Below are 13,730 nucleotides of genomic sequence, written 5' to 3' on the forward strand. Positions count from 1 at the left end.
ACCCCCACTAGGTGATGGAGCTGATCAAAGGAGCCCAGAGCAATTGATCTGATGTGGTGGCAGAGGCTGTATCAAGACTAATGTAATCTAATAGATAATTTCTATATTGGTTAGAATTAAGATTATTTTTATTTTTCCAGTTCATGAGGACTGTTTTCTTGGCTATGCATAGGGCAGTGAAAACCATATGGGCGATATTCTTTTCTGAAGTGACATTATCTAAGCTGCCCAACAAACACACTAAGGGGGAAGTTGGAATGTTACATTTCAGACACTTCGATAAGTCTTCACATATCTCGCGCCAAAACTTCTGAACTGGTGGACAGAACCAAAGAGCGTGGATATAATTGTCCGGTGAATTGGTTTGGCAGTGTGAGCAGTTGTTGGTAGACGTAAAGCCCATCTTGAACATCCGATGACCTGTATAGTGTACTCTATGTAATATTTTGTATTGAATTAATTGAAGACTGGGATTTCTAATTAGATGAAAGGTTTTTAAGCAAATCTGAGACCAGAAGTTTAGGTCTAAGTTAACTGATAAATCCGCTTCCCATTTTGCAATAGGAAGTGATATTGATTCATCTGTTTTAGAAAGCATTCTGTATATTTTGGATAGTAATTTGGGGGGTTTAAGAGTAAGAAATTGAACCACACTTGGTGGTGTTTGTAGTTCAACTTGACCCGGTTTAAATTTCTTTTTTACTATGGATTTAATTTGTTGATATTCTAAAAATCTTTTCTTGTTGATCCCATATTGTGTAACTAGTCCGTCAAATGAAATAAATTCTGTTCCTTCTAGTATATGTTCTAAATATTTGATTCCTTTATCACTCCAATCTGAAAAGTTTATCATATTATTGTTTTGTAATATGTCAGGGTTGTTCCAGATAGGTGTACGTTTGCATGGGATTAATGAAGACGCCGTCAATTTTAGAAACTCCCACCATGCTGTCAGAGAAGAGCTGATGTTGATGCTTTTAAAGCATTCATGTCGTTGGATGTTTGAGCTGATAAATGGTAGGTCTGAGATCTCTAGATTATTGCAGAGTGCTTGTTCTACATCTAGCCAAGGTTCATCTAAGAGGGTGTGTTTTAGCCATCCTGAGATAAACTGAAGCCTGTTGGCTAAGAAGTAGTGCTGAAAGTTAGGCAGTTCTAGTCCTCCTTTATCCTTGGTCTTTTGTAGTGTTTTTAAGCTTATACGTGGGGGTTTATTTTTCCAAAGGAATTTGGACATACATGAATCTAGAGATCTGAACCAATCTTGTGGCGGTTTAGTTGGGATCATTGAGAATAAATAATTTATTTTTGGTAAGACCATCATTTTTATAGCGGCAACCCTTCCCATGAGTGATATGGGTAGACATTTCCATCTAGCCAGATCATCTTCTACCTTCTTTAAAAGTGGGATATGGTTTAATTTAGTTAGATCTGCATGGGAGAAACATTAATACCTAAATATTTTATATTTCCCGATTGCAGTGGTGTAGAAGAGGAATTATGGAAGGAGCAATTAATCGGTAGGACTGTAGATTTTGACCAGTTAATTGAGTAATCTGATATTCTTGCAAAAGAGTTTATCAATTCAATCACCCCAGAGATATTGGTTTGTGAATTTTGGAGAAAGAGTAACACATCATCCGCATAAAGGCTGATTTTATGTTCCACGTTCTTGCATTTTATGCCCTTAATTACTGAATTCTGTCTAATTGCTGCTGCTAGTGGTTCAATAAAAATTGCAAATAGTGAAGGGGAGAGTGGGCATCCCTGCCTGGTGCCCCTCAAGAGACAGAAGCTGGAGGATGTCTGGTCATTTGTTCTAACACAAGCTGTTGGGGAATTATATAATATTTTTAACCAGTTTATGAAAGAGGATCCAAAACCAAATTTGTGTAAAGTTGCAAATAGAAATTTCCAGTTAACTCTGTCAAATGCTTTTTCTGCGTCTAAAGAGAATATTGTAGTTTCTAGGTTTTTACTGTATGAGTAGTCTATCAAATTAAGTAATCTACGTGTATTTGTTGATGAGTGCCTACCTTTTATGAAACCAGTTTGGTCAGGATGAATTAAGAGGGGGGTTATTTTCTCCAGTCTCTTTGAGAGAGCTTTGCAGATTATTTTAAGGTCTACATTTATAAGGGATATTGGACGATAGCTTGAGGGATATACAGGGTCTTTGCCTGGTTTTAGCAGGAGATTAATGTTTGCAGAATTCATATTTGATGGAAGTCTGCCCTTTTCTTTAATTTCCAACAACGTTCTGTAGAAAACTGGTGCTAGAATCGACCAGAATTCTTTGTAGAATTCTGCAGGAAAGCCATCTGGACCTGGAGCCTTATTATTGTGCATACTTATCAGGGCTTCCTGGAGTTCACCTGGTGTCAGTGGTGAATCCAGTGCCATTGCTTGAGTGTCCAATAATTTTGGAAGAGTTATGTTGTCCAAAAACTGATCAATTTCTTTTTTAGATGGGTTTATTTGTGGTGAATACAACGTTTTATAGAAATCCCTGAAAATGTTGTTTATTTGTATCGGTTCATATAATGTGTTCCCAGATGAATCTTGAACAGCACATATAGTTGTTTTTTCTTTATTTATTTTTAGCTGGTTTGCTAGAAATTGACCGGATTTATTACCATGTTCATAATTTTGTAGGCGTAGTCTTTGTACTAAGAATTTTGTTTTTTTATCAATTATCTCATTTAATTCTAGTTTTGTTTTGCGTATTTTGTTCAATGTTTCCTGATCTTGGTGGGACGCGTAGGCTTCTTCTAGTGATTTGATGTTTTTTTCTAATTCCTGAATATTTTTGTTTTCTTTTTTCTTTTTATGTGATGAGAAAGAAATTATTTTACCTCTCATCACAGCTTTCCCTGCTTCCCATAGAACAGAAGCTGATGTTTCGGGAGTGTCATTATAGTTCAAATATGAAGTCCACTCTTTTTTAAAATATTTAATAAAGTCTTCATCTTTAAGTAGTGATATATTAAATCTCCAGTTTTTTCTTGGCGTAGTATTATTCTTGTGCATTAGTGTTAAAGATACAGGACCATGATCGCTGACAGCTATAGGGTGAATCTCAGTGTCTGAAATGTCGTTCAGCAGTGAGCTGCTGACCAAAAAATAATCCAGACGAGAGTAGGAGTGATGGACATGTGAGAAAAAAGTATATTCCTTACTGGTGGGGTGAAGGGAGCGCCATGCATCGCAAAGACCAAAGTCGCTCATATATTGTTTGATTATATTTGTGGACTGCCAATTACGCTGAGTTCCCGCTGTATTGAGCCTATCCATGTCTTCATTTAGTCCAAGGTTGAGGTCACCTCCAAGAACAAGTGTGCCATCTAAGTGTTCAGAGAGTGCGCTGAAAAAACCGTGAAAGAATGAGGGATCATCAACATTTGGACCATATACACTTGCAATACATAGCTTTTTATCACGTATAGATAGTTTAATGATTAACAATCTGCCCTCTGGATCTATAACTGTATCGAGTACTGTGAAATTAATATTTTTATGTATTAAAATTGCTGCTCCCCTTTGTCTAGAATTATAACAAGCTGAGAACACATTAGGAAACTCAGGTGTTTTAAGTTCATTCGAACCTCTAAGAGGTCTGTGGGTCTCTTGTAATAGGACAACATCTGCCTGTAGTTTTTTGAGTTGGTTAAATATTTTTAACCTCTTTTCTCTGGAGCCAGCTCCATTTATATTCCATGTAATGAACCTCAGTGTACCCATAGATGTTTGTGTATAACTAGGGATGTATGCTGTGTGCGTCGCTTAGACAGGTGGAGAGAATACGTCACTTGTTCATAAATAAAGAGAAGGAGAGAGAGAAAATGTGTGGCGAGATGCTCCCTGAGTCTGACTTTGTGTATGCATAGTTACTAATATGAGTAGGCTTGGCTTAAGTGTGTGTGTATCTTATATGACTGTGTGCGCTGTCTGACTGATGTAAATGTGCTGCCGTTGAGCGCATGGTGCGTATGTGTCGAAATAAAGGATGTTTGTGGATGAGTGTCGAAGCAGGTGATCGAGGCAGTGAAAGGAATAAAGAAAGAAACCAAGGACAGAGGTGAGCAGCATAAAACCAAGAGGGGGAAAAGAGAGGAGGGAAAAAAAAAAAACGAGAAGAAAAAAAAAACAGAAACAAAACGTAAACATTCCAATTAAATCACTGACGGAGAGTGACGGTGTTAATTCTGCTATGAAATCACACTTTAAGATGCGATTTGATACTGGTAAGTTAAACAGATGTTAATGCAAGTTAGTGTGAGTGGATAGGGAAATGGTGTAGCTGATTCTTATCTGGTGTGAGGTTAATACAGCCACGGAGTGATGTTGGGGTCGCGGTGGAGCTGTCCGTCCACGTACAGCCGGTCCACAGCGATGACAGCGCGGGAGCCCTTCTGGATGAAGCCGCGTCGGATTGGGAAGAGGACCCTGCGTCGTTCCAAGATCTCTTTGGGGAACTGGTCGTTCACGCTGAAGTCCGTTCCTTTTAATTCCCTGCCGCGGCTTTTCACATGTTGCTTTTGTTTGAAGTGGCCGAATTTGGCCACGATAGGACGTGGTCTCCCGGCCGTAGCCCGAATGGGGCCGAGGCGATGTACCCGATCGAAGACGATGTTCTTCACAGTGTCCTCCGGCAGCTTCAGGTGGGTTTTGATGAAGCTTTTTACCGTGGTCTCCGCGTCCTCTCCAGCGGCTTCTGGAATACCAGAAAATACCAGATTATCACGCATGCTACGAGCTTGTAGATCGATAACTGTTTCTTTTATTTTTTTATTTTCTCTATTGAGCTGGGTAACATTATCTGTGAGACATTTCACCGACTCCCTTAGCGTGGCATTTTCAGCAGCAAGCGTTTCCACCTGCTGCTGGCTGTACTCCAGGGATTCTCGCAAGCATTTAAATTCTCGGTGAAGAATCTCCACCAAGGACAGCCTTGCGTCGAAACTGGACAATCGCTTGTCGATTGACTCCAATATGTCGGCAATATCTTTGCCGGCTGGCGATGTTGAGCCGGGGGAATCTGCCGGGCGTTGTCTTTTCGACGACGGCGTCTCAGCTTTGGCCGGGGAAGCTGCACACGGGGTCTTCTTCATCACGAGATCCTGAAAGCACTGATCGATGTAATCTTGGAGAGTCTCTAAACTCTCCTCGTTGTTCTCCAGGGTGTTGGAGATTATTTAGACAAATAGTGTTAGTTATAAGACAATTGATAAGTGTATTTGGTAATGCTGAAGCTTAAATGAATTTGTTCAAATCTAAACTACCATTTGCTTTAATTTTCCGCCAAAATCTCCGGCGTCTGACGTCAGTTACAACATGAGTCGCTTACCTTGTCCGTCACTTCCGTCACTTACTCACCTGCTCCGTCACTTCTCACCTGCTCCCTCACTTCTCACTTATAAACACAGTTATATTTTTTCTTGTCAGCAAGTTCTATATAAATGCATGTTAATTTTTTAGACTCATCCCATCTTACATTATCAGATTTTTTTTTTCTTCTGCTCAACCACATCTGATTTTCCCAAAATTGTTATGGTTTAAATCTATCTATCTATCTATCTATCTATCTATCTATCTATCTATCTATCTATATATATATATATATATATATATATATATATATATATATATATATATATATATATATATATATATATGTGTGTGTGTGTGTGTTCTTCTCATGTTTGTGTGGGTTCTCTCTAGGGCTGCCACGATTAGTCGACTAGTCACAATTACGTCGACTATCAAAATCGTCGACGACTGATTTAATAGTCGAAAAGACGCAGTAATAAGATTTAAGAGTGTAATAACGGACTGAAACAGAAGATGGCAGCACTGCATGTACAAGGATGCCAGCTGCCGTTAAACCCCAAAGAAGAAGAAGTTGTGTCCCAGAATTCATAGCGCAGGCCAGCTCAGTTTCCAACAATGGCGGCAGCTAGCTAGTTTTAATATTACTCTGATTATTCTCTCTGGGTCACAAAATATATTTAACATATTTTCAGGCGAGAATGTAACTATTTAAACCTCAAATATCTGCTCAGTTTATCAAGACACCACATATTTTCAAAAGCGCTCCGACTTTTTCCTAGCTGGGGGCAAGGCGCACTCGAGCCCGTGAGAACACTGGACTCCCGGCAAATCGTTTTCAAACCCACCGCTGTCTTTCGCTACTCAGGTTAAACATACATAAGTCACTTAGATAACTTAAAAATGTTATTGTTTGGCCTTTTTTTTAGTATTTTATTTGTTCCTGAGTAAATCGGTTTGGCTGAGATTAAAATTATAGTTTTTACACAGCTGAATAAGCAGACGACTGATTATCAGAAGTGTGAGATGCTCGAGAATATACTCCGGTGTCCCGTTATATTTTAGATAGTAAGAAGTTTATTAAACTTCACCGAAACAATCTGCAAATTTCATTAAAATTTAACAAACTATCATCTTGTCTTTATTTTTATTTAGCACATACCTTAAACACTTAAAGCTGTAAGCTAATGATAGTTATATAAGAGCAGATGCTGCTGGTGCAATAAGCTGTATGTTTTATGTCCAATGGATGTATGATCTGATTAGTCGACTAATCGCAAAAATAATTGGTGACTAGTCGATTATCAAAATAATCGTTTGTGGCAGCCCTAGTCCTCTCCAGGTTCCTCCCACAGTCCAAGGACATGCAGTTGGCAGGGTTGGATTAACTGATTATTTTAAACTTAAACTGTCCATAGGTGTGAATGTCAGTGTGAATGGTTGTCTGCCTCTGTTTCCCTTTCATAAAACAGCCACCCTTCCACTGGGGCCATTTCTGATCAGGCTTAGAACCTTAGAACCTCTAAGGATACTTCTAAATTGAAGACCGTTCAGAATGTTTTTATTTATTTTTTTCAGTTTATTAATGGGATAATGTACCTGTAATACTATCGGAGACTATGGTAAATTTTTACAACTACCTGCAAAAGGCTAATGGGGTAGGTTCTCAGTCATCCAGGTCATGGTAGTCTAAGGAGCTTGGAATCTAAGTTAATGGACTTCTTTAAGTTTCTTGAAGATGTTTCACCTTTCATCTGAGAAACGTATTGAGTTCTAGAACCAAATGAGAATTTTCACCAAGCATGACATCCCAGTCCACTTCAGACCCAGCCACACCTCTACATCACAGAATCCAAACAGCCATACTATAAACACATGACATAGAAGAGCCATCTTGACGGGACAAGACTTGGCTATACAACTGGATCTAAAGGTCAAAGGTCACTCTGTCAAGGATGGCAATGTTCACATTTTGGAAACAGAAGACAGATAATCTGAAAGAGGAGTAAAAGAAGCTATTTATGTCTACTGTGAATGACCATCTTTGAACAGAGGGGGTTGCTTACAACACCAACTGTCTGCCACCTACAAACCAGCTTTGAGATCCCTTCCCAGCTCACGCCCCACTTACATCTAGCATCAGGTGAAGCAAGGTCCCACAGTGGTTTAACCCAAAAACCTCTTGTGATTATGACCCATGCCTTTTTCACACTTTGGCTCATGTGATGAGTCACATGATTAATAGTCCTCTTAAGGGACCTCCACTAGGGTATAAATGCAACCAGGAGATGACGGACTAGAGCAGCGCAGATACTGAAGGACCCGTCCCATCCTGGCAACAAACTGTTCCAACTTCTGCAATCCGGTAGAAGTCCGATTGTCTATTCTTATTTAAGTCACGTAATGTACAGAATTCACCTGAAAAAGGATTCTCTGGTCGAGGTACAGTGCTTAACAAATGTAATAGACCATCACCTGATGCAAGGTTCATGTAATTGCTACCATAAAATTAACAGTATTGGTAACTACCAAAACAAATCTGTTTAATGGAATAATTAATACACCAGTATGTGCAAGCTGTTTAATTAAAATCATATTGTCAATGCTAAAATATAATCATTAATATTATCCCTGAATTTTCAAATGTACTCTTACAAAAACATACAAAAGTATATAATAAAAACAGATATTTCCTTCTTATATGTTACTGTTTCTTTTTAGTCATGCAACAGCACACCCCCAGAGGAGAGAGAGGAGAGAGTGGACATCCTGGAGCAGGTGAAGTGCTTAACAAATTTATTAGATCACCCAATGCAAGGTTTATGCATCTGCTGCTTTAGATTAACAGTATTGGTAACTACCAATTTTTTATTTTTATTTATTATTTTTTCAAATGTACTCTTTTACAAAAACATGCAAAAAATAGTATTTCATAAAAGCAGATATTTCCTTCTTATATGTTACTGTTTATTTTTAGTCATGGAACAGCACACCCCCAGAGGAGGGAGAGGATACCTTGCACCAGGTGAAGTGCTTAACAAATTTATTAGTCCGTCACCCAATGCAAGGTTTATGTAACTGCTGCTTTAGATTAACAGTATTTTGCAGCACTATATACATATGAACAGTATTCAAAAAACATCAAATGTATAAATATATAATGGGGGAAAAACAAATAGGGTTATATATTTACTGTGTTGGTTATTGCACGTTAATTAAATATTACACAGTAGTGATGGTAAAGAGTGTAGTCTGGGTGTAGAGGGTAGTCCTTGGATTGGGAGGTGGTATTGTATTGTCAGTGCAGCGTGGTTATGGCTTTTTGGAAGAAACTATTTACGCTGCATCTGTAGTGTTTCCCTGAGTGAAGCAGGTTGAACAGGTCAAAACCAGTGTAGGAGCTGTCTTTGATAATGTTTGTCAACAACATTTCTAACAAGTTGAAGTGCAAAAATTAGAATTTATGTACAAACTATGTTTACAGACTGACACTGAGTTGTGAGACTCAATATATACATGTCTTTATTTATTTATTTAAAGCAGTGGTTAGTATCAGGATGTGTTTATAAACTCAATATGCAACATAAAGACTTAAAATATTAGTGTATGTGATTAAATGTATTTACAGTTGTTCTCCCTGATGTCCAACCTGCTGTTGTTCATCTTTCACGTGATACTACTACTCTGGAATACACTGATGGTATTGTATTGCCTTGATGTCATTCAGGTTGATAAAAAAAATAATAGTAATTGTTTTGGTTTGGTTTCTTTTGTTTGTTTGCTTTTTTTGTATTGCAAGTTCCAAACAACCCATGATGTACTCAGATATGCAGCAAATTACATACTTTTTTTCTGGAAGGAAACTCCAAACATGGGCTGTTTTTCAAATCTCTTCATTAACCATAAAACAAAAAGAAAAGCAAACAAAATTGTAAGAATAATATGTTATATAAATCAGGCTCTGCATAGTATGTATGAACAAATGTGTATTTTTTGGATTCCTGGCTCAGGGGTTATAAAGCACATTTTGGGTAGAAAACCTGGGGTGAATATTTAATTTCACTAAAAATGTTCTAACACTGTGTACCTCTGTATCTCTAGTTCCTGTACTCCACAGGTTTTTGCTAAAAGCTGAGAATCAGACTGTTCCACTATGCTTTGATGTCAGTGGACCTGTCCGCCTTAAACTTCTTCACTATCCCAGCAGGGGTCAGTAGTGTTAGCTTTTTCCATCCTAATTTTTTTTTTCTTTTCAGTGTAATATAAACGAATATTTTTCTTCCCCATTGTTATTTTTCATATGAAAACTCCAGTTTGTGGTATAAGATGAGCATTTCTCTTTTCTTCTAGAACTGTCTGTAAATGGTGAGCTTGATTCAGTTACAAATGGAGGCTTCAGCAGAATTTTCATACACGTCAAAGACAGCCAACATGTTGAGATCGACACCAACTGGGTCACTGTACGAGATGGACAGACAGTGACATATTACACTGGACAGGATCGCATTACAGCTGGAAGGTGATGTTGTATTATCATGGTCGAGACTCGTGCTCTCAGCTTTAAGCACAGATGTGTGACCTTATTCACCTGTGTTACCAAGATTTACATGAGAAGACTGTCTCTCTCAGCACCTATATATGTTAGCTGACATCTCTGAGGCTGAAACCCCTAAAAAGTTTGTTTTTTATTTTGTGTTGATTATTGAACAGATGGGATATGATTTTAGTAAGGACAGATCGTTTGAAAGCACCGGTAAGATTTATAAGTAAAGAGTATGAATTATAAGCTATTTGGTGATTAGACATAGTGTAACAGATCAGAGTCAATGTTAGGAGGGTACATGCGAATGGTGGATGAGGTAAAGCAATTGGAAGAGGTGGGTCACATGAAGGAGTCCGAAAAGCAAAATGATAAGAGGCTGTGAGATTTAAAACACACAGAACAGAGATTAGCTGGCTCAGAAAAGGAAAGCGAAAGCAGGAACATGATTGTTTCTCACATGAGTGGATTTGAGTAAAGCCCAAATGCACGAGAATACAGGCAGACGAGTGCATACAGATCTTCACTTTTTATGCTGAGGTAGACTACAAGCCATACACTTATATTTATTTACAGACTTAAGTTTACTTATTAGAAACCAAGCCAGCACTGTGTCAGACTGAGGACCTATCCTGGGTGTACCCCAACTCTCAGGAATAGGCTCCAGCTCCTATCATGGATAAGTGGAAGAAAATGCATTGATGGATGCAAATAATTATTTGTTCAGGCCATGAACTGAAGTACAGAATGAAAATGGCAGGGGCAGACATGAAGTAGAGTTTGTCATGAATTCACTGTCATAAATTCACTTTTACAAAAGATGCTAACATTAAAGTCCCTGTACTTTATGCACTGCACTGCTGTTTAATCAGAGCAGGCTAAATTCATCCAAGTAGCATGATCTGTGCAGGTGCTTTATACAGCTTTAAAAAAAAGTTGAGTAACTCCATGTTTTTCCAGTGTGACAGTGATTGTGCGCAACAACGAAATAGACGTTGCCACTGGAGACATGCGAATGGTCATCATAGTTCATGAGAACAATGGTCCAAAAATCCTTTGGCCAGTTTTAAGACAGCGTCCCTCGGACAACAATGCTGAAGGACTTTTAGGTGAGTGAAAAGCTGTGTGTGTTTGTGTCCTTGCTGCATTGGTTTTCAATGTTGCTTCACTCTCTCTTTCCAGCTGTAGAGGCTGCAGTTTATGAGGAGGTACAGCAAGCTCCTGTCAGAAAACTAAAGATTAAAAACCAGGAGGCAGACGTTACTGGGTATATATTCTTTTCTTTTTTGTATTTATGTTTTTGTTTTGCTTTAGAATCCAGCCATTTCTACAAAGATTAATGATCTCTTTATTCTTTCTTTTGTAGGGAGATGGTTGTTGACTACAGCTTTGCTTCTCCTGTCACAATGAAGTGTTGGCTCACGTCTGCTGACTCTGCCCTGCAGAGACCACTGTTCCAGTTTGTCATTACACAGCTTTAACTGGCAAATATGTTGATTTATTTGAAAAATCTTTAATTTAAAAGGAAAACAAGGCAAAAACATATATTGTGGAAACTTTCTTTCCATCTGTTTCCAACATGTAGAAATATAACTGTGAATGTGGATCTAGTGTCAGACAGCATTACCAATTAAAAATAACATACATAAATCAGGATTTATGATTACCACCATCTGCCATTAACATAGCGTCCAAAATGACACAAATGCAGTTGACATGACAATAACAGGCATACTTCTACACCTTTATTTTTTTAAATTCGTTGAAAAATAAAAAAATTAATTTTATAAGTTTAAACTACAGTAATCATATTGTTATAGCTAAATGTTAATCAGCTTTGCTGGCTGATCTGGAAGAGAGTTGGATTGTAGAAGGTTTGCTTATAAATAACAATTTCAAATATTTCTGAATCCTGGTTAAGTACCAGAACATTGAGAGAGAAGACTTTTTAAAACATTTCTTCTGTTTTGTCTTTAGCCTCAAACTGCAAATGACATGTAATGAGGCTGACTTGATTCAAGGATCTCTGACAAATATAATGCTGTTATTTTTCTTGCATAATTTCATGACTTCCTCAGAACAGTTTATGGAATGGATATCAAGCGAATGAATAAAGAATCCAAACTATTCCCTAACCTTGTTTGCGAGCTCTTCTGTACAACAGCTATAAGCCCCTCCTGCTGGGGAGGTTGATGTACAAGAAATTCAAAACACATTCGAGCCACCCTTGTTTCTTTGTATTTTCTTTTCAAGGAGAGAGCTAGACTTTCTTGTAAATTTTCAACATTAATAGCAACGGTTCACTGGGTTTTTTGAAGTTTCAAAGTTTTCCTTTGGACATTGGCTCCTTTTTCGCTCATTTATGTCCAGTATTACTTGACTATTTTCAAAGAAATGCTTTTTTTGTTATATTTTCTATAGCCACTTAACACTGACCTATTCCTGCATAAGGAGGCACCTAACTCAAACAATGGACCAGTTTAGAAGTCTTAGGAAAATTAAACACAAGTTTAAATGATGAGTACTTCTAATACTGCAACTACTAAATAAATTGTTATAATTTTTACTGTTATTATTACCTTTTGGTCATTGTTTATAGTTTCCCAAAACATATGTATATATAATGCTCAGATTTACAGTTTAAAATAAAACTGCATATAAAGAAAACTAAAGTACTAAATGGGATGGAGTAGTCTTTCATCTTCTTACTTTCAAGATATTCTAATATGCCTTATCTTAGCTCCTACATATTTGATGACAACAGGTTAAAGGACATTTTGCACAAATGACTGAGATTAAGTTAAGATAAAAAATAAAAAAATTCCCAGCATGCATCTCTACCACAACTGGTGCGGAAAGGCAGCTATTTTAATCAGTGGAGTGGAACCAAAGTCTAACAAAACGTTAGACTTTGGTTCACAATAGAACCATGACATATATGTTATATAACATACAGCCTAACTCATATAATCTGTCAACTTTAACTTGAATACTGTGAGCATGAATATTCTGTTAAATGTGTAGAGGCTATTTTATTTGTGTTGTTATGTTATGTTGACTGGAGCCTCCATGTTTTTATAGGGGGCCCTGGCCTCTCCTCCTTAGAATGTGTGGCCTTATTTAGTTCGTTGGTCACTTATTCACACCAGTCCAAACTGGGTGATGTGTCCAAGACTGACCAAGAAATACAGTGACATATCTAACTCCTAAAGAAAAGTTTAAGCAGTCTCTTCAGTCTTTTTAAACTTTGCACTGATTGGTTCTGTTTACTAAGGTTTTTTACTCCAACACCTAGACTAGAGTTTTCTTTGTTATGAGGAAAATGTCTTTCCTATGATGGAGTATTAGGCCACATTAAGAAGAAAAATATTATTTATCATTTTGAGAATAAAATTGAAGTTTCAAGATTAAAGTTGTAATTCTATTTTGAGAAAAAGAAATCTGAATGTTACAGTTGTTGTATCAAGCAAACTGTCATGGCTGCTTTACCCTCTGCAAAACGTCTTGTGTAGTTGGGTTAATGAGATCGTACTTCAGAATCGGTTTTAGTAAGAAGGAGGTTATTTCTTAGCACATAAACAGAGTGTGGAGAGGACTTTAAGGACATTAAAAAGATGGCATAGAAAGTCAGACGGAAAACTGTGGAAGAAATTCCAAATGTATTCTCAATAATGATCAATATGATCAATAATATATATTACTAATATATTACTAATGCTCCTTCATACTTTTCTACCTGTTACCAACATTAACAGAAAAAAAGGTTTATATGAATGACTCGTATAACCTCGTATTTAATGTCTTGAAATATATATATATATATATATATATATATATATATATATATATATATATATATATA

At 37.3% G+C, this 13,730-nt stretch overlaps 1 protein-coding gene and 1 long non-coding RNA gene across 2 annotated transcripts; both read left to right on the forward strand.

Annotated features, from left to right (window-relative positions):
- Nucleotides 1–5,879: 5,879 nt before the first annotated feature.
- Nucleotides 5,880–8,356, forward strand: LOC308402051. Its single transcript, XR_013972679.1, has 3 exons — nucleotides 5,880–6,196; nucleotides 8,050–8,106; nucleotides 8,306–8,356. It is a non-coding gene; the product is annotated as an uncharacterized lncRNA (long non-coding RNA).
- A 942-nt stretch (nucleotides 8,357–9,298) lies between these two features.
- Nucleotides 9,299–11,927, forward strand: LOC308402236 (uncharacterized protein; the record flags this gene model as incomplete). The annotated part of the gene is made up of 6 exons (XM_080890924.1): nucleotides 9,299–9,314; nucleotides 9,430–9,537; nucleotides 9,679–9,847; nucleotides 10,829–10,977; nucleotides 11,051–11,135; nucleotides 11,235–11,927. 6 exons carry the CDS (start codon nucleotides 9,299–9,301, stop codon nucleotides 11,347–11,349), a joined length of 642 nt encoding a protein of 213 aa, XP_080747050.1. The 3' UTR covers nucleotides 11,350–11,927.
- Between the last annotated feature and the right edge of the window lie 1,803 nt (nucleotides 11,928–13,730).

The sequence above is a fragment of the Rhamphochromis sp. 'chilingali' genome (genome assembly GCF_963969265.1).
Source record: "Rhamphochromis sp. 'chilingali' genome assembly, chromosome: 9".
Lineage (NCBI taxonomy): Eukaryota > Metazoa > Chordata > Actinopteri > Cichliformes > Cichlidae > Rhamphochromis > Rhamphochromis sp. 'chilingali'.